At 50.3% G+C, this 20,312-nt stretch overlaps 8 protein-coding genes and 1 pseudogene across 9 annotated transcripts, besides 3 other annotated features; 4 read left to right on the plus strand and 5 right to left on the minus strand.

The window, feature by feature from the left end:
- Positions 1–10,011: part of a sequence feature (contig 1.113 1..316066(1)) that runs on past the window's edge.
- ANIA_06903 (U1 small nuclear ribonucleoprotein 70 kDa) lies at positions 161–1,447 on the minus strand (the record flags this gene model as incomplete). The annotated part of the gene is made up of 4 exons (XM_659415.2): positions 1,176–1,447; positions 990–1,117; positions 842–938; positions 161–795 (listed from the first exon to the last, which is right to left on the minus strand). Exons 1-4 carry the CDS (start codon positions 1,435–1,437, stop codon positions 161–163), a joined length of 1,122 nt encoding a protein of 373 aa, XP_664507.1. The 5' UTR covers positions 1,438–1,447.
- Positions 1,720–2,412, plus strand: ANIA_06904 (mitochondrial 54S ribosomal protein MRPL51; the record flags this gene model as incomplete). Its single annotated transcript, XM_659416.2, has 3 exons — positions 1,720–1,758; positions 1,820–1,902; positions 1,965–2,412. The coding sequence occupies 3 exons, from the start codon at positions 1,720–1,722 to the stop codon at positions 2,254–2,256; spliced, it is 414 nt and encodes a 137-aa protein (XP_664508.1). The 3' UTR covers positions 2,257–2,412.
- On the minus strand, positions 2,760–3,800 carry ANIA_06905 (putative RING finger domain protein; the record flags this gene model as incomplete). The annotated part of the gene is made up of 3 exons (XM_659417.2): positions 3,723–3,800; positions 2,849–3,622; positions 2,760–2,762 (listed from the first exon to the last, which is right to left on the minus strand). Exons 1-3 carry the CDS (start codon positions 3,765–3,767, stop codon positions 2,760–2,762), a joined length of 822 nt encoding a protein of 273 aa, XP_664509.1. The 5' UTR covers positions 3,768–3,800.
- On the minus strand, positions 4,143–5,960 carry ANIA_06906 (E3 ubiquitin-protein ligase PRP19; the record flags this gene model as incomplete). The annotated part of the gene is made up of 5 exons (XM_659418.2): positions 4,143–4,747; positions 4,829–5,292; positions 5,356–5,797; positions 5,849–5,893; positions 5,948–5,960. 5 exons carry the CDS (start codon positions 5,958–5,960, stop codon positions 4,284–4,286), a joined length of 1,428 nt encoding a protein of 475 aa, XP_664510.1. The 3' UTR covers positions 4,143–4,283.
- On the plus strand, positions 6,368–6,922 carry ANIA_10858 (DUF4604 domain-containing protein; the record flags this gene model as incomplete). The annotated part of the gene is made up of 2 exons (XM_659419.2): positions 6,368–6,398; positions 6,450–6,922. 2 exons carry the CDS (start codon positions 6,368–6,370, stop codon positions 6,920–6,922), a joined length of 504 nt encoding a protein of 167 aa, XP_664511.2.
- ANIA_10856 lies at positions 7,274–10,904 on the plus strand (annotated as a pseudogene). Its single transcript has 6 exons — positions 7,274–7,336; positions 7,427–7,447; positions 7,509–8,434; positions 8,484–9,983; positions 10,056–10,378; positions 10,486–10,904. Coding segments are annotated over exons 1-6 (3,252 nt in total).
- Positions 10,012–14,008: a sequence feature (contig 1.237 1..3997(-1)).
- ANIA_11250 (exosome non-catalytic core subunit CSL4) lies at positions 10,936–12,340 on the minus strand. Its single transcript, XM_050611137.1, has one exon. The coding sequence runs from the start codon at positions 12,326–12,328 to the stop codon at positions 11,588–11,590; it is 741 nt and encodes a 246-aa protein (XP_050467191.1). The 5' UTR covers positions 12,329–12,340; the 3' UTR covers positions 10,936–11,587.
- On the minus strand, positions 12,885–14,931 carry vac8 (protein anchor VAC8; the record flags this gene model as incomplete). The annotated part of the gene is made up of 6 exons (XM_050611138.1): positions 12,885–13,219; positions 13,282–14,031; positions 14,081–14,326; positions 14,375–14,488; positions 14,546–14,666; positions 14,758–14,931. The coding sequence occupies 6 exons, from the start codon at positions 14,929–14,931 to the stop codon at positions 12,885–12,887; spliced, it is 1,740 nt and encodes a 579-aa protein (XP_050467192.1).
- Positions 14,009–20,312: part of a sequence feature (contig 1.114 543..25936(1)) that runs on past the window's edge.
- ANIA_06908 (FHA domain protein) lies at positions 17,536–19,963 on the plus strand. Its single transcript, XM_659420.2, has 3 exons — positions 17,536–18,681; positions 18,732–18,828; positions 18,976–19,963. Exons 1-3 carry the CDS (start codon positions 17,612–17,614, stop codon positions 19,471–19,473), a joined length of 1,665 nt encoding a protein of 554 aa, XP_664512.2. The 5' UTR covers positions 17,536–17,611; the 3' UTR covers positions 19,474–19,963.

Below are 20,312 nucleotides of genomic sequence, written 5' to 3' on the forward strand. Positions count from 1 at the left end.
GCTGTTGTAAGTAATTGATCCGGAGTAGCCGTTGGCGTTGCCTTACCCATTGATGTTGGGGTGGACGGATGAGAGTAAGTAAGACTAACAACCAGAAATACCCACAAACAAACCATTATCGGGTTCAGGATTGACAAAAGCCATCTGTAAAAGCGGGCTTTTAGTATCGCCGCTTGGCACGGGAATCATCGTATGAATCGTCTTCGTGGTATCTCTTTCGTCCTTGGTCTTCTCTGCTGCCGTATCTTTCGCGCTCGCGATCACGGTCGCGGTACCGATAGCTGTCTCTATCACGGTCTCGACGGTCGCCATCGCGGTCTCGGTCACGCCTGTCACGATCACCGTAGCTATCCCGAGGCCTAATAGGTTCACGATTGCTCCCAGTTCCACCACGATCCGAACGGCCACCATAACCTCCACTGCGCCCACCTCCTGGTCCTGACGGAGCGTTTGGCGGCGCCTGGCCACCGAATCCGCTACGGCCACCTTGATACCCAATGCCGCCGCGAGGCCCAAAGCCACGGTCATTACGAAACCCTCCTCTGGAACCTCCTCTGAAACCACCACGGAATCCGCCGCCATAACCACCTGGACCAGATGGTGGACCAAAGCCTCCAGGGCCAATAGGACGTGAAGGTAATGCTTTTGTGTAACCTCGGCCCCCTAGGCCACCACCAAACCGACGGGGCTTCCAGCCCTTGACTGTCCGACCACGTTCAACATCAACCAAGACGCGTCGGTCTTTGATTCTGATACCATCTGTTTCCTTGTAGGCCGCTAATTTATGAATGAGATCTATATCAGTACAAGTAAGACAAACGGAAGCATTATATATCATTACCTTTCATATCCTTCTCGCGCTCATAGACGATAAATGCGTATCCTCGGTGGGGCTTCTTCGCGCCTTTGGGGGTAACGGTATCTTTAACAATGCGGATCTAGCTACTGTCAGCTCAGGCGAACCAGGAGAAGGGCATTGGTTTCGTTACTCGTTCAATGGGACCGAATCGTCCAAACTCCCGCTCCAGATCTTGTTCAGTAGCTTCATAGCTTAAACGAGAGACGAAGAGCGTCTTGAATGGATCCCCACGTGCTTGGGGATCAGAATTTGGGTCATCTACTCCCAAGTATTAGCATGTAATTGATTGATATTCATTTAGCCTTCAATATCATACAAGCTGCAAGACCCTCAGTGAGATGCTTATGCAATTGCTCTTTCTTCTCCGCCTTTTGGCGCAATTTGCGCTGCAGCCATGTTTCTGCCGGGTTGTATTCGGTCTCCTCGGCCGTCTTCTTCACTTCGGGTAAGAACTGGGCGACGCCAGAAAGTTTGCTCTTCTTGATGTCGTCGGGCGCACGATCGATGGGCGTAACCCAGCGCAAGGGCGGCCGGGGTTGGAAAAGGGCCAGAAGGGGAGGGGGAAGCTTGTCCGTCATTTTCCCCTAGAACTATCACAGCTGAGAATAAGAATGAGAGTTCTAGCAACTGAGATAAGGGGCATATGTGGAGGGAGGGAGTTGATACCTTGTCTTGAGTAGTTGGATTATTTCCGATTTTCGCGTTCGCTCTTGCCTTGCCGTGGCTTCGACAGCCGCGCTCCAAGCGCGACAGCCGGGGTTGCCGCTAGCCAATAACATCAAGCGGTAATCAGTGAAAAAGTCCCGCGGCCCCTTCGACCTGGTGTTAAAAGGTACAAGACAACGAACAGATACGCAACAATGCCAGTACAAGGGGTTCGAGCAGTATCCACTGCCAGAGTATGTTTCATACACTATAAAAATAACCCTCTCCGGAGCATTGAGAGCTAACACTTGCTAGAACGGCGTTGGTGCCTTCATTCTGCAATGCAAGCGCTTGGATTTCCACTACTGTGACTGGGCTGGCAGTTCCCGGGGAATGAAGTATGTTGCTCTTCCGATCTAAATACCGTTCAACCATCTCTCTCTAATATTATGAACTATAGCGCTTTCCTGAAGCATGCCCTTCCAGCTTTCGCGAAAGAAAACCCCCAGATTGAGATCCGAGTCTCACCACGACCTCACAAGCACCCTATCATCAAAGGACACTATATCAACGGACGAGAGAAGGCGATCTGCGTGCGGAATCTCGAGCCGGAACAGATAACCCAGAAAGCCAACTTATTGAAGCAGGCTAGCGGCGAGAAGCTGAAGCGCACCAAGAAGCCCGTCACGAGTATCAACGAGAGTGTTCGTGGTATCTGGTCGCCTTACCACGGAGGCCTCAAGTCTGTTTGAGTTGGGTTTAGCCTTGTTTATTGCATCGGTGTTTTTGTTGGCATTATAGGGGTTCTTTTGTGCTGTCTTCTGGACTTTCTCCATGGTTGATGACCAATTTGTATCATACTTGCATATATACCGTCCGAAATGTCTCTCAAGCTATAGAGCATCTCTAAGCTTATATTCTAACGTATTCCTTAAGTATAGTATTCCTTCGACGGATTTAACTTGACATATGAGATAACCAAAAAGGGGGGAAAGAAAAAAAAGCCTCAACTCCCTCCGCTAAAAGAGAAACAACCCGACCAGATCCGAACCAATGCAATAAGGGTATCGAGATAAAGGAGAAAAAAAAAGAACCGTCCCAACACCGGACTATGCAGCTGCATAATAGAGTTGTCATAGATAGACCTGGAACATCGATCTGGGAGAGCTGACATGCTTGCCACAACCAGGCACTTGACATCTTGAAAAAGGCTTTGTTTTTGAACTGTTCTTCTTCGCCTTCGCCATTGAACGATTCACTGCACACTCTCCGCAATAAACCTTGACAATCGTTAAAATAACATAAAAAAGACGGATAGGCAGGTATAGGAGCATAAATACTCACGTGGCCACATTGCTTCGATATCCAGATCTGTTGTTTGAGCGTATCTCCCACTCCGAGCTCCTCATCACAGTTTGGACAAACAGCGACATCTTCCTCTGTCGCACTTCTTGTGAAACCCTCAGGGGGCGGACTTGGTGGCTTATAGGCGTCCCTGGGTCGTTCCCTTTGTCGTTCGAAACCTGGCGGTACGGCTAGGTCCCAGTTCACTTCCGGAGTCGTCATCAAATCCGCTCCGGGGCCATCTCCAAGCCATAGGTTTATCTCAGGAGAAAAGTGCGTTCTTGTTTGCCATGACCGCCGGTAGCCCCCTTCATTCGTAGGTCTAAACAATGTATGTGGCAGCGGCAGTATACTCCAGAAGTTGGAGGCTAAGAGACTAGCAGGCCTTTGAGTTTGGGGCGGTGGTGGTTGTCGTGTAGTGGAAGAAACAAATTGAACCTCTGGACTGCTAGGCGGATCTGGATCGTCCTCCTCTTCAGCCAAATCGACAAACTCCGTCATTATGTTTCGCCCGAAGCGCGGAGGTCGGGGTCGATGCCTCCGTGAGCTACTTTCAGGTAGATGTCGCCTAGGAAGTTCCGGGGAGTCGGGCTCGTTTGTAAGATCAATAACTTCCGAGTCATCGTCTGGGGGCGCTGAAGATGTGACAGGCCGACGGTAATCGAAGCCATCTCGGGGAAACCGCGTTGAAGGCATGTTTAGAACATGTGCTGGGCCTGGCGTTGTGTTCGAGGATTGAGCATTTGGAGAGCCTGAAGGCTCTCGGCGGGGTCGCTATAAAACAAAGGAACCATCAGAAGTTAGATTATATGGTATGGGATAAGTAAGAGCTAGGACCCCGCATCAAGAGGGTCAGGAATGAGGCAATACTAACCTTTCTTCGCCGGGCAATAAACTGGACTCCGGAGTCGCTGCTCATCTTATGAAGAGAGCCGTTTGAAAAATGTTTGAGACGATAGGATAGGTAGGCGGAAAAGTGAGATGTGAGACAAAGGCGACGGCAGATGAAAGGGAGATAAAGTCTTGATGAGTAGCGAGGCCTTCAGGCGGGCTTGGTGGAGGCCGCGGTTACTCTTGGATTGCTTAGTTATGATGTCTGTAACTTTGGATCCAAGTCCTTCCTCCTAGTGCCCTCCCTGTACGCTTAAATGCTCCCGACTGTAATCTCTCCAAATCCGCCACTCGATCACAGTGAATATGAGGTTAACAATAGCGCCCACGAGCCTTCCCTTCATAGTTTTCATGGCTCTTATCTATGCAGACGTAAAGAACGGCACTGTATGGTCAAAAGATACATCAGTGCATCATGCGTTTGTCCTTCTGTCATTTATTCTCCTTGCTATTTCCCTTGCGAAACTCCTATAAGTACAAATTGGAACCATGAAGCAACGTATTGACCAACGACTTCTCCGCCACTCATCTGGCATTAGGCTTATTACTGCGCCGTCAACACTGTAATCCTGCCATCATTATCCAGCGCCATGATACTCTGAGCGGCAGAACCCCAGGCCACGGCAACTGCGGGGACCGCACTGCGTAATGGTTCCGTCCACACCTTCGAAGCCTTCGAATATTGCTGGACGGTCAGCCCGCTAGGGCCACCAGTCAGGAGGAATTGACCGGTATAATCCCAGTGAATCGAATCCACCTGGCTGCCAGTCTCGAGCACCTTAATTTCTTTCGAGCTGCGTAAGTCCCAGATTGAGACCATCGTCGAGTTCTCCGTGACAGCTGCCAAGTAGGTTCCGTTTTCTGAGAAAAATACGCGTTTCACAGCACCAGCAAGGTCGTAAGTTGCAGCCAAGGCTCCTGTTTTTATGTCATAGATCTTAATTTGACCATCGGCACCACCAGCAGCGAGAAGGTGGCCGTCTGGGTGGAACTGCACCGAGAGCAGGGCTGAAGAAGAGAAGGATTAGCTGAAGCCCAGGTGTCTTCGAGGGTGGTGGGGGGGGGGTACCCCCCCAGAGAATCACTCACATGTGTTACTGAAGTTTTGCAAAATGACACCGTTTGTTGTAAGGTCATACAGAACGTAGCTCTTGTCCTCTCCAACCGAGGCCACGATATCCCCAGTTGCATGCAAGGCAAGACCCGTGGCTGCGCCAGCGTGGGAATTGAAGTTCGCGATCTCCTTGCCACTCTCAAAAACCTTCACAGACCCAGTGGAGGAAGCAACAACCGCTTTCTCGCCTGCCCAGAGGACATTTGTAACGTGGCCATCTGTCTGCAGAGTGTGAATGATCTGTTTTTGAGAGAGAGAAAACACGCCAACAGTCCCTTCAGCAGTCTCGACGAGCACCAAATCACCGGATACATTGACTGATAACGACTTTCCACCGGGGTAGAATGCGTCCGTGCTTTCCGTAGGTTTGTACGCGGAAATTGCTTCACCTGTCGCCCAGCCTTCAGGAACAGGGCGCTTGCGTCGAGTTTTTGAGAGCCTAAACAAAGTCAATGATCACATTTAGATGGCAGTATAGTAGTGAGTGAGCCGGGTGACGTACGATGCCTGCGTGTTCTCCACCCTCGCCAAAACCTCGTCAGGCAGGCCAGCTGAGTCCACCTGCATGGCATCTGCAGCGGCGCCAGAAGACCTTGCACCAACGGTGACCTTGGATAACGCGTCGCGTGCTTCATCTCTTTCCTTCGTCAACCGCGCGATCACCCTGACGGCTGCATCGTGCTGGTAAAGCGCAGCGCTTAGTTCCTGTCGCGTTTGAGCGAGGGTTTGACGCAATGTGTATGTTTCCAAAGCGAGGGCATCCCATTCTTCCTGAAACACACTGAGCAGCGAAGGAATCGAAGTAAGCGTAGGTGGTCGGGGTCGGACGACGCGCTGAGTCTTGACCTCGATGAGGTCTTCTGTAGAGAGTTCCTCCCCGTTCACCGGATCCTTCCCATTCTCAGCGATGTAAGCCTCGACTAGACGCTTCTCAAAGACGCTGCCTAGACAGATTTAGAAATTGAGGATCCGATCAGTGGTGGGTTGTAACCTACCGCTCTTAGGCGAGACAACAGGCTCTTGCGGTGCCTCTCCCGAAACTGCCAATATTATTAGTACTCAGTCAGGTTCGGACACAATTGAACTTGACTTACTTGCGCACAGCATGATGTGTAGATAGACTGATTGATGGACAAGACACTCGGAGAAGGTGAAACTGCGGCTCCTTGACTTTTCGACGGTGCTGAATTCGGACTAGTGCCACCTCTGGCCGATCGGTGATTCATGCTTGGCGGTCATCCCGAAACGCCCAACCACCCGTCACCCATGACGCTGCGGATTTTCCATAGGGTCCCTCCAATGGAACAGTGCGCTTGACATAAGCTAGAGGCTATTGCCATCTAGAGTCAATTTCTGATATGTGCATCGTTCTGTTGAAGCCACGTTTCGTTACAACTTGCTGGACTTGACGTACCGAAGCATGAGGACAGGCTAGGACTCTTGCGTCTTCTGTTCAGTACATCGCAGTGACCCGACTCCGCTATCAGGTGTCGGCGGCTCGATTCAAATGAGCCATGTCATTCAACGCGAAAAATCTCGCTTACGGTAGGTGCCGTCTTCCTGAAAAAAGGCTTACTTCTCTAACACCGGTTTCAGACTCGAAGGAGCCTGCATTCCTGCAGCGACTAAGAAGCCAATTCGGAAACTCCTCAGGTGGCCTAGAGCGTCCGTCGCTGCGACCTCGCCGAGTACACGACGATAAAGATGATGATGCGCCTACGTATGTCGATGCAGAAAGCAATGAAGTGATCTCCAAGGAAGATTACGAGGCTATGGTGAAATGCGGCGACTCAGAAACTAAACAGCCTAAGGATGGTGAAGAGGACGAAGATGCCGTTGCAAACCAGGATGGAGACTCGCAAAAGGCGGAAACAGCTATTATGAAACAAAATCTTGCGGAGATCGGAGGGCCTCGCAAGCGAAAGCAAGCGAAAGTTGTTGGTGATGAGGTCGAAGGGGACGATGTCGAAGGGGTTGAGAAAGAAGAGGTACTGCCGAAAGAGTTAGGCCTTCGGAATCCGAAGCAGAAGAAGAAGAAGAAGAAAATAAAGCTCTCGTTCGAGGAGTGATATACATCTTCCGCCTTTGTTGCAGACTCTTGTAGATGCGTCGCTACCTGTACTCGGGTCATCCAAGAGGTTGTAGAGATAACCCCACTTGCCACGGGGAGGCAGTAGATTGTATAGTAGATGACTCATTTTGACGCTTCTTGATTCGGACAGTTTTCGAAAAGCCAAGATTTTGTGAGAAGTGAAGTCATTAATGAGCGCGTAGTGCTAAATGTTCTGGAGGTGAAATATTTTTTTCTCAGCGCTGTTCCAGACTCAGAAGCGACCCTCACGCGACAAGCTTTCTTGGACTGGAAACTTCCTCGAACCTCCAGCTTCGTTGCTGGGCAGACGCGCCATCTTCCATCGAAAATGCCCGTCGTCAGTGTCGAAGATCTGATCCGTCTGCAGCGGAAGCCGGACGATATTCGAAATGTTCGTTGCCCCTCCATTATCGGCCATCCCACTTCGCTCCCAAACGACAGGGACGTTCGAGCTTGCCATGCTAACCATGTTTCTTTCTAGATATGTATTCTAGCACATGTCGTACGTTGATGTAAGACCATTATCCTATTATGGCTAATTCTAATATCCTGCGCGAATACAGGATCATGGGAAAACATCGTTGACAGACAGCCTTATTGCCACAAATGGCATCATCTCGCCCAAGCTGGCGGGCAAAATCCGCTACCTGGACTCGCGTCCAGACGAGCAGCTACGCGGAATTACCATGGAGTCTTCTGCGATCTCTCTCTTCTTCTCCATGATGCGCCGCTCTGCTCCAGATGCCCAACCTGAAGCAAAGGAGTACCTAATCAATCTGATTGACTCCCCAGGACACATCGACTTCAGCAGTGAAGTATCAACAGCTTCGCGACTATGTGATGGAGCAGTCGTCCTAGTTGATGCTGTGGAGGGTGTCTGTAGTCAAACGGTCACCGTTCTACGTCAAACCTGGGTCGAACAGCTGAAACCGATCCTGGTCATCAACAAGATGGACAGACTGATTACTGAATTGCAAATGACCTCTGCGGAAGCCTATTCTCACCTAAGCAGACTCTTAGAACAGGTAAACGCCGTCATCGGTAGCTTCTACCAGGGAGAACGAATGGAGGAGGATCTCCAGTGGCGAGAGCGTATGGAGGAACGCGTCAATGCCGCTGCCCAACAGAAGCAAGCACAAGATGGAGAACCTGCTGAAGGAGGTGTTGATGGAGCACAATATGTAGAGCGCGATGATGAAGATCTCTACTTTGCACCTGAAAAGAACAACGTTATATTTTGCAGTGCAGTTGACGGCTGGGCTTTCACAGTTCGACAATTTGCGGCGATTTACGAAAAGAAGCTCGGGATCAAGAGGGCTATTCTCGAGAGAGTTCTCTGGGGTGACTATTACCTCGATCCAAAGACGAAAAGGGTCCTGGGTCAAAAGCACCTTAAGGGGCGGGCTCTAAAACCCATGTTTGTGCAGCTTGTGTTGGATAGCGTCTGGGCTGCTTATGAAGCCACCACTGGCGGCGGTAAAGGAAAAGGGTATGATCAAGCACACTGTTTCTTTTGCAATATACTTACCATACTATAGTGACCCTGCATTGCTGGAGAAGATCACGAAGTCCCTAGGTATTAACATTCCACCGTACATCTTACGATCCCGCGATCCAAGGAACATCATGACCACTTTGTTCTCGCAGTGGCTACCGCTCTCCACAGCACTTTTGGTGTCAGTCATTGAGTACCTTCCTAGTCCGCGAACAGCTCAATCATCCCGATTACCGCCAATGATAGAGGAGTCGCCAGGGTCAAAGTACGTGGATGCCGCTGTGAAGGATGCCATGATTCAGTTCAAGACTGGCCCAAAGGAGCCTGTCGTTGCATATGTTAGCAAGATGGTCTCCATCCCGGAAAGTGAGCTGTCTTCTAGCAAGAAGAAAACTGGAACGATGTCTGCGGATGAGGCGAGAGAGTTAGCTCGAAGGAAAAGAGAAGAAATTGCTAAAATGCAAGCAGAAGCAAGCACGAATCAAGCAGACGACTTCTCGCGAGTAACATCTGCGTTCGAGCGGGTCCAAATAGACGATGAGAATCAGCCGGCAGAACAGGAACAGAAGGAAGACCCCGAGCATCTGATTGGATTTGCCCGTCTCTATTCTGGAACCCTATCAGTCGGCGACTCTGTCTACGTCCTACCGCCCAAATTTTCTCCAGAGAATGCCCATGCTAGCCCAGAACCCCAGAAGGTCATCGTCACAGATCTATATCTGCTCATGGGACGAAGCCTTGAGCCTCTCCAGTCTGTTCCAGCAGGTGTCGTCTTTGGAATTGGTGGTCTATCCGGTCACATATTGAAGACAGGCACTCTTTGCTCGCAGCTCGAAGGAGGCATCAACCTGGCAGGTGTCTCGCTAGATACGCCGCCAATTGTGCGAGTGGCCCTTGAGCCTGTCAACCCGTCAGATCTCAGCAAGATGGTCACGGGCCTGCGCCTACTTGAACAGAGCGACCCTTGCGCACTATACGAAGTACTTCCGAATGGTGAACATGTTATTCTGACCGCAGGTGAACTGCACCTTGAGCGTTGTCTGAAAGACCTTCGTGAACGTTTCGCGAAGTGCGAGATTCAAACCGGCCAGACAATCGTTCCATACCGGGAGACCATTGTCAGAGCCGCTGAGATGGCAGCTCCAAAAAATCCAGATCTAGGAAGGGGTGGTGTTCTGGCTGTTTCTGCATCAAAGCAGTTGACGGTCCGACTAAAGGTCATTCCTCTACCAGAAGCAGTTACTGATTTCTTTACCAAGCATGTTGGGACCATCAAACGCCTACAGTCCCAGAAGCGAATCATTAGAGCAGAGGGTGAAAATGCTACCCTTTCCTCTGAAAGTACACAGCAGGACGAGGCCGCCGACGCAACAGGCGAGGCTAGAGAAGTCTCCTTGCTCTCTCTTGACGATTTTAGAAAGGAGCTCAGCAAGACCTTCGAAGAAGTCAAGGAAGACAAGGAGCTGTGGAAGGATGTTGTGGATAAGATCATCGCTTCGGTCCTCGGCGGACAGGGCCCAATGTCCTTATCGACGCCACAGTAGTCAACACATGCGAGAAATTGTATTTGTTCCCCATATCCCTAAGTTGATTCCTATACTAACAAAACCACTAGCCTCCTCGACGATCCCAAGCAACAACCCAGTGTCCTTCCCGAAAACGCCAGCCGCGACGCACTCATCGTCCGCGACTTCTGCGACAAGATCACCTACGCCTTCCAACTCGCCACAGCCCAAGGCCCGCTCTGCCAGGAGCCAATCCAAGGAATAGCAGTCTTCCTCGAGGAAATTCAAATCAATAACCACGAAGATGAGGTGGACCTCGGCCGTCTTACCGGTGAGACAATCCGTCTCGTCCGCGAAAGTATCTCCCAAGGCTTCCTGGATTGGAGTCCCCGGATCATGCTTGCCATGTACAGTTGCGAAATCCAAGCCTCTAGTAAGTACTTGCCTTCTCATTCGCTGCAATTTCTAGCCTGGGTATCTCACAATCGACTTTATGAATGCTACGAAAGATACCATGAAATATGCTAACACCATCTGCAGCTGAAGTCCTTGGCCGCGTCTACGGCGTCATCACCCGCCGACGCGGCCGCATTCTCTCCGAGACAATGAAAGAAGGAACCCCCTTCTTCACAATCCTCTCCCTTCTCCCCGTCGCCGAATCTTTCGGCTTCGCAGAGGAAATCCGCAAGCGCACCTCAGGTGCCGCCCAACCTCAACTAATCTTCGCGGGTTTTGAAGCCCTCGACCAGGACCCCTTTTGGGTTCCCGCAACGGAAGAGGAATTGGAGGATCTTGGGGAGCTGGCGGATCGTGAAAATGTGGCGAAGATGTATGTCGATGCTGTTAGGTCTAGGAAGGGCTTGTTTGTGCAGGGGAAGAAGTTGATTGATGCAGAGAAGCAGAAGACTCTGAAGAAGTAGTCATATTTGTGCATATATAGCTAGAACTATGTTTACTGAAAAGGATTCCTTATTCGATGGCGGGGACTTGGATAGATATATATGTCTTAATCTGCTGTAAGATACAGTGCAGGTGCTTTTATCTTGCTAGAATGAATGACCTGCCACTCTATGGAAGCAGAGAGATGGGCAGGCAAAAACAGTGCATGTACCCTAGCTATAGAATTTCCCAGACCACGATTTATCGGAAAAGAAACTTAGAACCAGGGTCATGATGATGAGAGTCATCACGCGAAAAGCCATTTCTCTTCCTCCATTGACAAACACAGACCAGCATTGAAAAGCCAGGTCCATGGATACTGAGGAGGATCTGTGTCTTATGGTTGAACCAGGCACAAGGCAAGACTAGGACAAAAATGTCCTTTGAGTGAGAAGATAAATTCATTGGGTATCTAATTAGTTTTGGTCTTGTGGTCTGTGCGTGAGACCAGGTGATGGCATTTCTGATCACAGGAACACCGCCACTTCTATGTAATGGTGTCTGGCTCGTTATTCGGCTTGTTCTGGGTTGCATAGCCTCAGATGTGCGGATTCGGCGCCGCTGCAAGTAGCCCGGTGCAAGTGACCGGGGTATACATTCATTCAGCAACTCAGTGAGTGCTCATTCAGTTCCATAAAATGGCGCCGTGCCAGACGGTTAAGGGTCGTGGTAGTAAATGTGTATCTTGCAGGTGATTGTGCATTCAGAAAGGTCGCGCCACTTTTCTCTGTTCTGCGGCCCCAGTGACGGGGTCTCTCATCTCCTTCCAGCTGACGGGAAACATCATATTACCTGCTTCACTGCGCGCCATAACCACGCCGAGGTCATTCCTTGCCGTTGTTATATAGTAATAGCTCTGGTCGCCGAGGGAAATGACCGTACCCCGGACGATATCGCCAACGCGAAACATCTCATCCAAGACAACACGATCTTTTTCCACGGCTCTCACATCCTCCTTTCGGATAAGCGCCTGGAATCGAAGTTCGTCAGAGCTGCTGTGATTCTCCGGGTTTGCGGCAGACGCCAGAATCGACTCAATGTTATCGTTATCCGACGCTGATTGTGAGGGGTTCAGTGCTTGCGAGCTAGCAGATTCGTCTAAAACGACAAGAATTGACACCGTAGCTTGTCGTTTCTGAACTCGAGTCACGCGTGCCAACACGACGGAGTCGACCGCAGGTAGTGTGTTATACTTGGGTTTTGGCACTGTCGTTGTAGATGATGTGGATGTGCTCGCAGCTGCTATAGCTTTTTTCATAGTCCTTGAGACGCTGATTATCGATTTTGCTGGAGAATTCACCTGTGCCGAGTCAACAGAAACTGGACCGGCGATGGATGCATATATGTGAGAATGATAAACATGAGTACCTGGACCGGCGGAGTAAGTTCCAGCAGGTCCTAGGCGCTGGCCCGGGATAGCCAGTGAAGGTAGAGCGCTTGCCATCACCAGCAGACCACACGTGTAGCGAATAGAAAAAGTTTAAGTCTGCTGAGAAGCAAGTGCAACTGAGCTGAAACTTTTGAAGTTCCCTTCGCGAGCGGACCGTCTCGGAGAGCAGTTTCCCCGATTCCGCCGCAGCAATAATAATTGCGGGTGGAACCAACATATGAATGGCTTATTCACCAGGGGATAAGGCAAGTTTATAAATGAATACACAATATATCTAGGTACCGCTGCAGCTAAACACAGTCTGACCGAGCACAATCACAACAATTATTCTGAATACAATCAACATCCACAGCAAACAACCCGAGCAGGAAGAAAGCCCATGAAGAGAGAAATATAGATCGTATCACCCGAATGCTCGCTGGAAAAAAAATGAACAGACACCGAGTCAAATGCCTCTTAACGCCAGTAGCATGAAAGCGCAATGTATATCAAAGTAAGAAGAGACAAGCAATTCAGCGAACAGAAGAGGACATGAAAAGGTAAGACAGCCCAGCGAATGGAAATTAGACGCTCAGAAAACAGTGAAGGGAAAAAGCATGGGATGGAAACATTAACCTTCTACAAGAGTCTGCTTAGGGCCGCCGCCGAGAAGCTCGAGACATCGCCGTGCCAACGCGATGACCTCTGCTTCGCCACCATCCTCGGTATCTTCTTCATCGGACTCGATATTCTTGTCCGATATTGACCTTACCATTTGGACTATGTCATCAGATTTTCCGATGTAGCCCACTAGGCGCTTGTCTTCCGACTCGAGCAATTGAAGAAGAGTCCAAATGGCGATATGCTGGAAGGTCGGGTCTCCACTAGCAAGGAATCGTTTCAAATACCCATGGATACCTCCATTAGGATCCGCCCAATCTCGGACAAAGATGGAGTAATCTCCAACTACAAAACGTCAGATACTTCACGCCAGTGTGGGCACGTGGAAAACGCGAGTAAGAACATACCTTTGGAGGAGAGGTTGCCAAGGGCAGCAGCACTGTTTCCTTGAACTTCAATGCTATCAGACTCAGTCAATGGAATTAATACATCAAAGACACCGAGGCTAAGAAGATGAGGCTTCAACTCATCGCTAAGTGCCAAGACTGCTATAGCAGCCGTCATCTCGGACTGCACGGTGACAGGTACGCGTAGAACGAGATCTTTACACTTCTGGACAGCACCAGCTTGGAGGACGAGCTCTTTGTTGCGGTCAGAGCTAGCGGCAAGGTTCCGGAGAGTAGAAATTGCGTGGCATTGGATCTCTTCATTATCTGTTGATCCCAGAAGGTCGACCAGCGGTTTGAGGAACCCGGCATCAATGATGGGCGATTCGTTGAGAGGGTGAATTGAGATATTGCGAATGCAGGCAACTGCAGAGAGAATAAGAGGAAGATAAGATGACTGCAAAAGGCGGAGGAGCGGCGGTAGCCCCTTTGCACGAACAATCTCGAGCTGGTACTTCTCGTCGGAGGCAAGGTTTCGAAGCGCCAGGGCAGCCTGGCATTGCACTTTTGGAGTAGACGAGTCCATCAAATGCACAAGGGACTGAACTAATCGGGACTCGGTCTGGGCAAGCCTTTTCCGGTTTGATGCATCGACGGCGATGTTACTAAGGGCAGTGGTGCAATAATACTGCACGTCGACATCAGAGGACGAAAGTAACTGGACCAAAACAGGAATTGCACCGGCATTAACAAGCTGTTGCCTATTGTCGTCTGGGGTTGAGTCAGCAGAGAAACAAAGCAGACATAGCGTGCGTTCTACCTGAGTGTGTCATGTTGAGGAGCGCCCCTGTCGCATTGCGCTGCACGCGCATATCCTTAGACTTCGCGAGGCGAATTAGCGGCCCCAGGGCACCAGAGCGCGCAATCTTAGCCTTGTTATCCTCATGGGTAGCGAGGTTCGTAATGCAGCCAACCGCGTTACATTGAACCTCAACATTTGGTGACATCATCTGCTTTATTAACGGGGCAAGCCCTCCTAAGGCGACGATCAACACCTTGTTGTCCGCTGCTTCCTGTCAGAATCCAACCGTGAAGAAAGGCAATGTGAACCGACCATTCACCGCAAGGTTTCCAAGAGCTGCACTTGCAGCTCGTTGGACCTCGATATCAGAACTTTGTAGTAAGAACAGGATGGGCTCGAGAGTGTCCCGGTCGACTTCGCGCACATCTAATCAGGCTCGACATTAGCCATGCTCCAGTCACTTTGCCGGACCACCACGCATACCTCGTTCTGTAATCTCAGCGAATGTCAGACTAGCGCTCCTTTGGAGGTCAACATTGTCGGAATAAACCAGAGTACTCAGGGCTCGTAAAGGTTCGCCGGAAAAGAAATCGGTCTCAGCTCGCTATCCATCATTAAGAGTTAGTACGTGTATATAGTGCAATGCGGGACAAGAGATCAAGACGAGACGTTTTTCGAGCGGAGCGTCGACTCACATTCTCAAGATAGCCGAGAAGGTCGGAAACAGCTTCCCGTTCATTATCGGCCAACGTTGTGTCATAGATTCCTTCTCTGGAGCGACCGCTGAGAGGGCCAAGGCAGGCGGTGATATGGCACCAGCGGTCGGCTGTTGATAAGCAAGAGAGACAGGCGTTCACGATGGCGGCCATGACTTTAGAGCTGAAGTCTTGCACGACAAAGGTAAAACCGCGCGAGCGACGTCGGTCAAAGAGCGAAAAGAGGCTGGATGGCCGTCACTGAGCACGGAAAGCATACACCGGCGAAGTTGTCCCTTCCTTTCAGTTGAATCCTTGAACGAGCCGTCAAATAAAAGGCTTTGCAGAGATTGGATATTCCGTGGCAGAATTAAAGTAGAAGACAGGAGGTACAGATGGGGGTGAAAGAGAGATTAAGGAAGCAGGAAGGACGGGGCCTAGCTCTGCATGTAGGAGGAGCTGGGTGAAGACTAGAAAAACAAAACCACGGCGAGCAATGGAAAGAAGGAAGATATAGCAATCACGACCGGCTCCCGATTCCTATTCCGGTGTCGCGGACTTTATCCCCAAGACGCCCTGCCAAAGTTAAGATGGCAATAATGGAGAGGGGAGGAGTGGAAGGGTGAGGTGAAGATGCGGGAGTTAAGTGAATGACCAAGCGGGTTTAGTTTGGGATGGAGGTCTCCAGCTCTGGCGGCTGGTGACTTGTCTTGGGCGAATGACGGCACGCATATCTTTAAGCTGGTCACGAAGCTCACACCCACCACTACTGAATCATACTCTGTAAGCTTTCCGGAGTACTTGGTTTAAACAAAGCCCTTTCGATAACTGTCAAGGTTATGCGCACATATTTCAGTAACTAAAAGAAGAAAATCGTAAATGACAAACGGTATACTAACCGATGATGAGTTCTGTGATATCGATCGGCCTTATCATACCTATCACATCATATCGATCTTCGTTACACTGCTATCGAGTAAGCCGGTCCGAAAGATACCTCGTGCGTACCTAGTACTGATAATAGGCACTTAATGGGCAAGAATATTAGAAATGAACCTCAGTTTTCAACAGTCTCCTCATTTCGGCTCGTCCGCAATCAGAACTACTCTGAGTACGTTCCGGTAGTCGTCATTTAAATAGGTCGATCTCCATTGCATATTGGACGCCTCAACTGGCGAGTCCTACTCGCCATGAGCCCTGAGTTTTGCTTCTGGGAGGTACCCGTAGGTAGGTACCGCTGCTGGCAGATCAGCCTCCACCTTTGTTATCGAATTACATTTGCAGATGTCAATGGAAGGCAAATGTTAGTCGGCCCATTTGCTTACTCCCGCAAAATTAGAGATTGATATATATTCACTCCGCAGGCGCTCGGACGATTTTCGATCACTGCCTCTGTCGGCTGCAGCATTCGTATTCCAAACTTGCAGTACCGAGTATGCCTGGCGCTGATCCCGACCAAGCACCAGGGGTCCTCATCTAAACGGCTAAAACAAGGCAGTATCACCTAATATCGCATTGGATTGGTGTTTTGAATTGCTGACATGATTTCTACAGAGACCACCAACCAAAGAGGCCTCCACTTGCTGGAATATTCAGAAATTGTCGTGCAAGAAACGTCCCACTCTATTCTCAAGTGCTGTCTAGAGGCGGTTGCCACTAAAACCACGTGAGGAGCACAACGTCATGCGGAGCAGCGGAGATGGGCTCATGACCTTGAGGCCTTTGAGCCTTGAAGCCCGTCGTGGATCTCTGCAGCGGCTGTTCGAGCGGAACTGGACGCTGAGAGGCTCACTGGTTTTAGCTCGGGGCCTTAAACCATATGGCCCCGCACACTAAACACTAATGGAGGATTAGCCCATTGACTGGAGAGCATTTTGCGATGCGATCGGCCGAAGGGCAACCATGGCCACCGAATTTGTTGCCCAAGGCGTATGGGTTCTCATGTAGTAGAGGCGCTCTACGGTAATTAGTAGTGTTAGTAGTGGGTGGATGAGGATACTCAGACTGGAGTTGAGGAACCTAGTCGACATACTCCGTCACCGGGAATAAACATACCAGAGCGGGACGGTTGGAAATCTGGCTGGACAAGATGCATGTTTTGGGTAACTCTGGTCCCTGACCTGACCGCGATTTTTGAGACGCACTCTCTCGACGTCGGGTTTCTCAGACAATGTTGCTGACTGCTGACTGCATCCTCAGGCTTAACAGTGGTTCGAGCCTGGTATGCAGGTGGCCTGATGCACCATTCAGAGTCAACCGCTTCGTGTTCTCGAAACACTCAGGTCTTCTAATAATGCAAAAAAAAGCCCATCATGGTCAGTGACGGAAAGACATTCCAGTCGCCCCCACCGCTTAGGTCCTGCAGCTGCTGGACGATGAAGATCGCTTGCCATCTGACTGCAGATTGACGGACGGCAAAATGCAGAATAATCATAAGAACAAGGCTTCATTCCCTCATTCCCTCTTCGTGCTTTTCCTTTGTCTCTCCTCTCGCATCTTCTGCTTGCTTTCAATAGCCCGAGCTTGAACCCCCTTTCCTGATCCGATTACGGAGTACCAAGTAACTGCTCTCTGATCGAGTCAATCCCAAACCGCAAAAAAGATCCATTAGAGGCAGCTAGTACCCGCCCTTCGCCCACCGAACGTGCGATAGACGCATCAGGCGACGTCGATACTCAAGCTATTTGCCGATCCCACGAGGTACATATATACCCAGAGCTTAGAACATCAATTCCAGCAATTCCACGATAACCCCAGTTCTGCTCTGCTTTGTTTTGCGCCATTTTCCTTTCTCCCTTTGACTGTCCTTTCGAGGACCGCCTTGCCCTGTGTTTTTCCGCCAGGGACTAAGCCAATGATGGCAGCCTCAGTGTCCACCTCCACCTCGATTTCCAACCCCCTTCATCAGGCTGATTCCCGTCTGGGGCCTTTTCGCCGCCTGAGCCAACTGCGTGCCTATACCCAAACTCATTTTTCCGCTCCCCACTCTTCGTCCACATCCTCGAATCCTTCAACATCCAACCCGCAACAGCGCCCTCGTCGCCACAGTATTAGCGGTCGTCGACTGTCTTGGTTCTCCCCTCACAATACGACGCGCACTGACTCCGCTCAACCGACGGCTGCGGATCCAAGCCCATGTCCCGACCCCCGTGCTGAACCTTCCAGACCGAATCGATACAGCGCGATATTATTCCCAAGCTCCCGTGGTCTCGACATAGACTCGCGATCTGATACTCAACCTTCCGATTCCTCGATTTCAAATTCCTCGTCAGAATCTTCAGGGCGACCGACAACTGAAGCCATGGGCAGGCTGAGGACAGCGTCCGAATCCCATCAAAATTCTCGAAGTGACCAATCGTCCAGTGCACCAGCGTCAACTAGTATTCATAACTCAGCGCTCGATTCGCCGGATCCAGTCATTACCTCTAATAGCGCTTCGTCCGGGTCATCGGGGTCAAAGTCGAAAAGGGGTGCAACGATTCGATTCTTCCCTCATCAAGACCCGAGTCAAAGCTCGCGCCCGTCCTTACCCTTTATCCCTATCTCGCGAACTCTTCCATCCGATACCTGCAACATTCGCGTCGGTCGATATTCTGAGCGAGATGGTCTCCCACAGCCCAATCCCAGCGAGCCATCGGATGCGCCTGTTGGATTCAAGTCAAAAGTCGTGAGCCGGAAACATTGTGAATTCATATACCAAAATGGCCAGTGGCATATCAAGGATGTCGGAAGTTCATCCGGGACCTTTTTAAACCATATGAGGCTAAGCCAGCCCGGCATGCCGTCTCGGTTGTACACCATCAAGGATGGGGACATTGTGCAGCTCGGAATCGACTTCCGCGGAGGAGAAGAAATGATATTTCGCTGTGTTCGCATCAGGGTTGAGTGCAACCGGTCCTGGCAGCAGCAGCCGAACGAATTCAAGTATGTCCGCGTCTTAAGCTCTTGTGAGCTATAACTAACTATTGATGTAGCAAAAACACGGAAAGTCTTATTAGAAACCTGGGGAAGGGTGACACCGCTGATTATTCTGGATGTCGGGAATGTTCTATTTGTCTAGGATCGGTCTTGGTAGGTCATACCCGGAAAACTAAAAAACAGAACTAATCGCAGATTCAGAGGCCGTATCAGTGCCTGTTCATGGCAGCTTGCGCTCACGTATGGCATTACAAATGCGTTAGCCGCTTGATTCATACCCCAGACTATCCTATGTTTCAGTGCCCGAATTGTCGTGCCTATACCGACCTCAGTGCTGAGGTTGACGACTCGAATGATTATGAGGCTGAGAGCTCGAACCAGCGGACATCGGATAGCAAGGAAGGGGCTGCAAATGAAGTACGGTCTACGACATGCTCCCCTCAACCGGGAACTAGCCGTACCTCCAGCGCCTCGCCTGCTAGTGAGGATGGTCAGACGCCCGAATTACCCGCCGACAACCTTGCTGCCAATGTTGAGAGCATGCATCTCACCGATGAGCATCCGCCACGACCGGCTCCAGAGACCATAACATCTGCGCCGAACTCCAACATTAATGTCTCTGACTTGCAGCCACTGACTCAGTCCCCTACTGCGGTTCCGTCAAGACACGAAGAACTACGGGTGGACACCCCTATGCGCTCAGAATCCTCAGACGAAAACCCGTTGACCCCCAGAAACGATTCTGGTCCTCTGGCGTTCGATGGTCGAGCCTCAATGTCAGAATCTCGTCCGCTTTAAGACCTTGAATCTTCATGGGTGGTCACTGACCAGATCTCGACTTCAACATTATTTTGCATCGCAAGCATAACTTTAATCGGCCGTCTGTGCTGTATGGCGTTTTTATACTTACTTTTCTACCATTTGCTGGTTGCATTTCTTAGCATTTAGCATTGCGGCATCTCTTTCTTGCCCTTGATTGATTATACCCCTTCACGGCTTTGCTTTGACTAACTTAACACCCGTTGACATCAGCGGTACCCGGCGTCCTTTGATTCTGTTCGATTGACACATCCCGGTTCTCAATTTTGCATAGTCATTCCAACAACGCATTCGTTTAACTTCAAATCTTTCCTGGAACCTGCCGGACTGGCGTTTCCTAATCATTAAGCCATTTTTGATGGACATTCCCTACACTTAATTCCTCGTCCTTCTGCCCCGTCACCGTCTTAATGTCGACTGCACGGGACAAATGATAGATACTGATATGTTACGGGTTTCACAAGACTAATTCCTATCGAACCATCATCCATGAGTCTCATCCATCTGCCAAATAAGACTTCATCTTTGCCACGGTGCCCGCATAGTGGCAAGTGATACTCAGGGCAGGCTGTAGACTACACCCGTCCCTCGCTCGGTTGCGTATTCCATACTAGCACGACGGATACGGTAATAGCTTGATACCCTAGTAGACATCGCCCTCCAATCTCGATCCAGTATTCATGATCGACAGTGCGCAGATTCTCTTAGGCTGCGGTTACCCCGCGCTCCGGGCTCAAGTGTGGCTTGTGGTACTTCCTGATTCATGCGCCCAGTGCACATTGGCTGGTTAATCTGCTGTTCTTATTTGTCGCTGATTT

Source organism: Aspergillus nidulans, chromosome I (genome assembly GCF_000011425.1).
Source record: "Aspergillus nidulans FGSC A4 chromosome I".
Classification (NCBI taxonomy): domain Eukaryota; kingdom Fungi; phylum Ascomycota; class Eurotiomycetes; order Eurotiales; family Aspergillaceae; genus Aspergillus; species Aspergillus nidulans.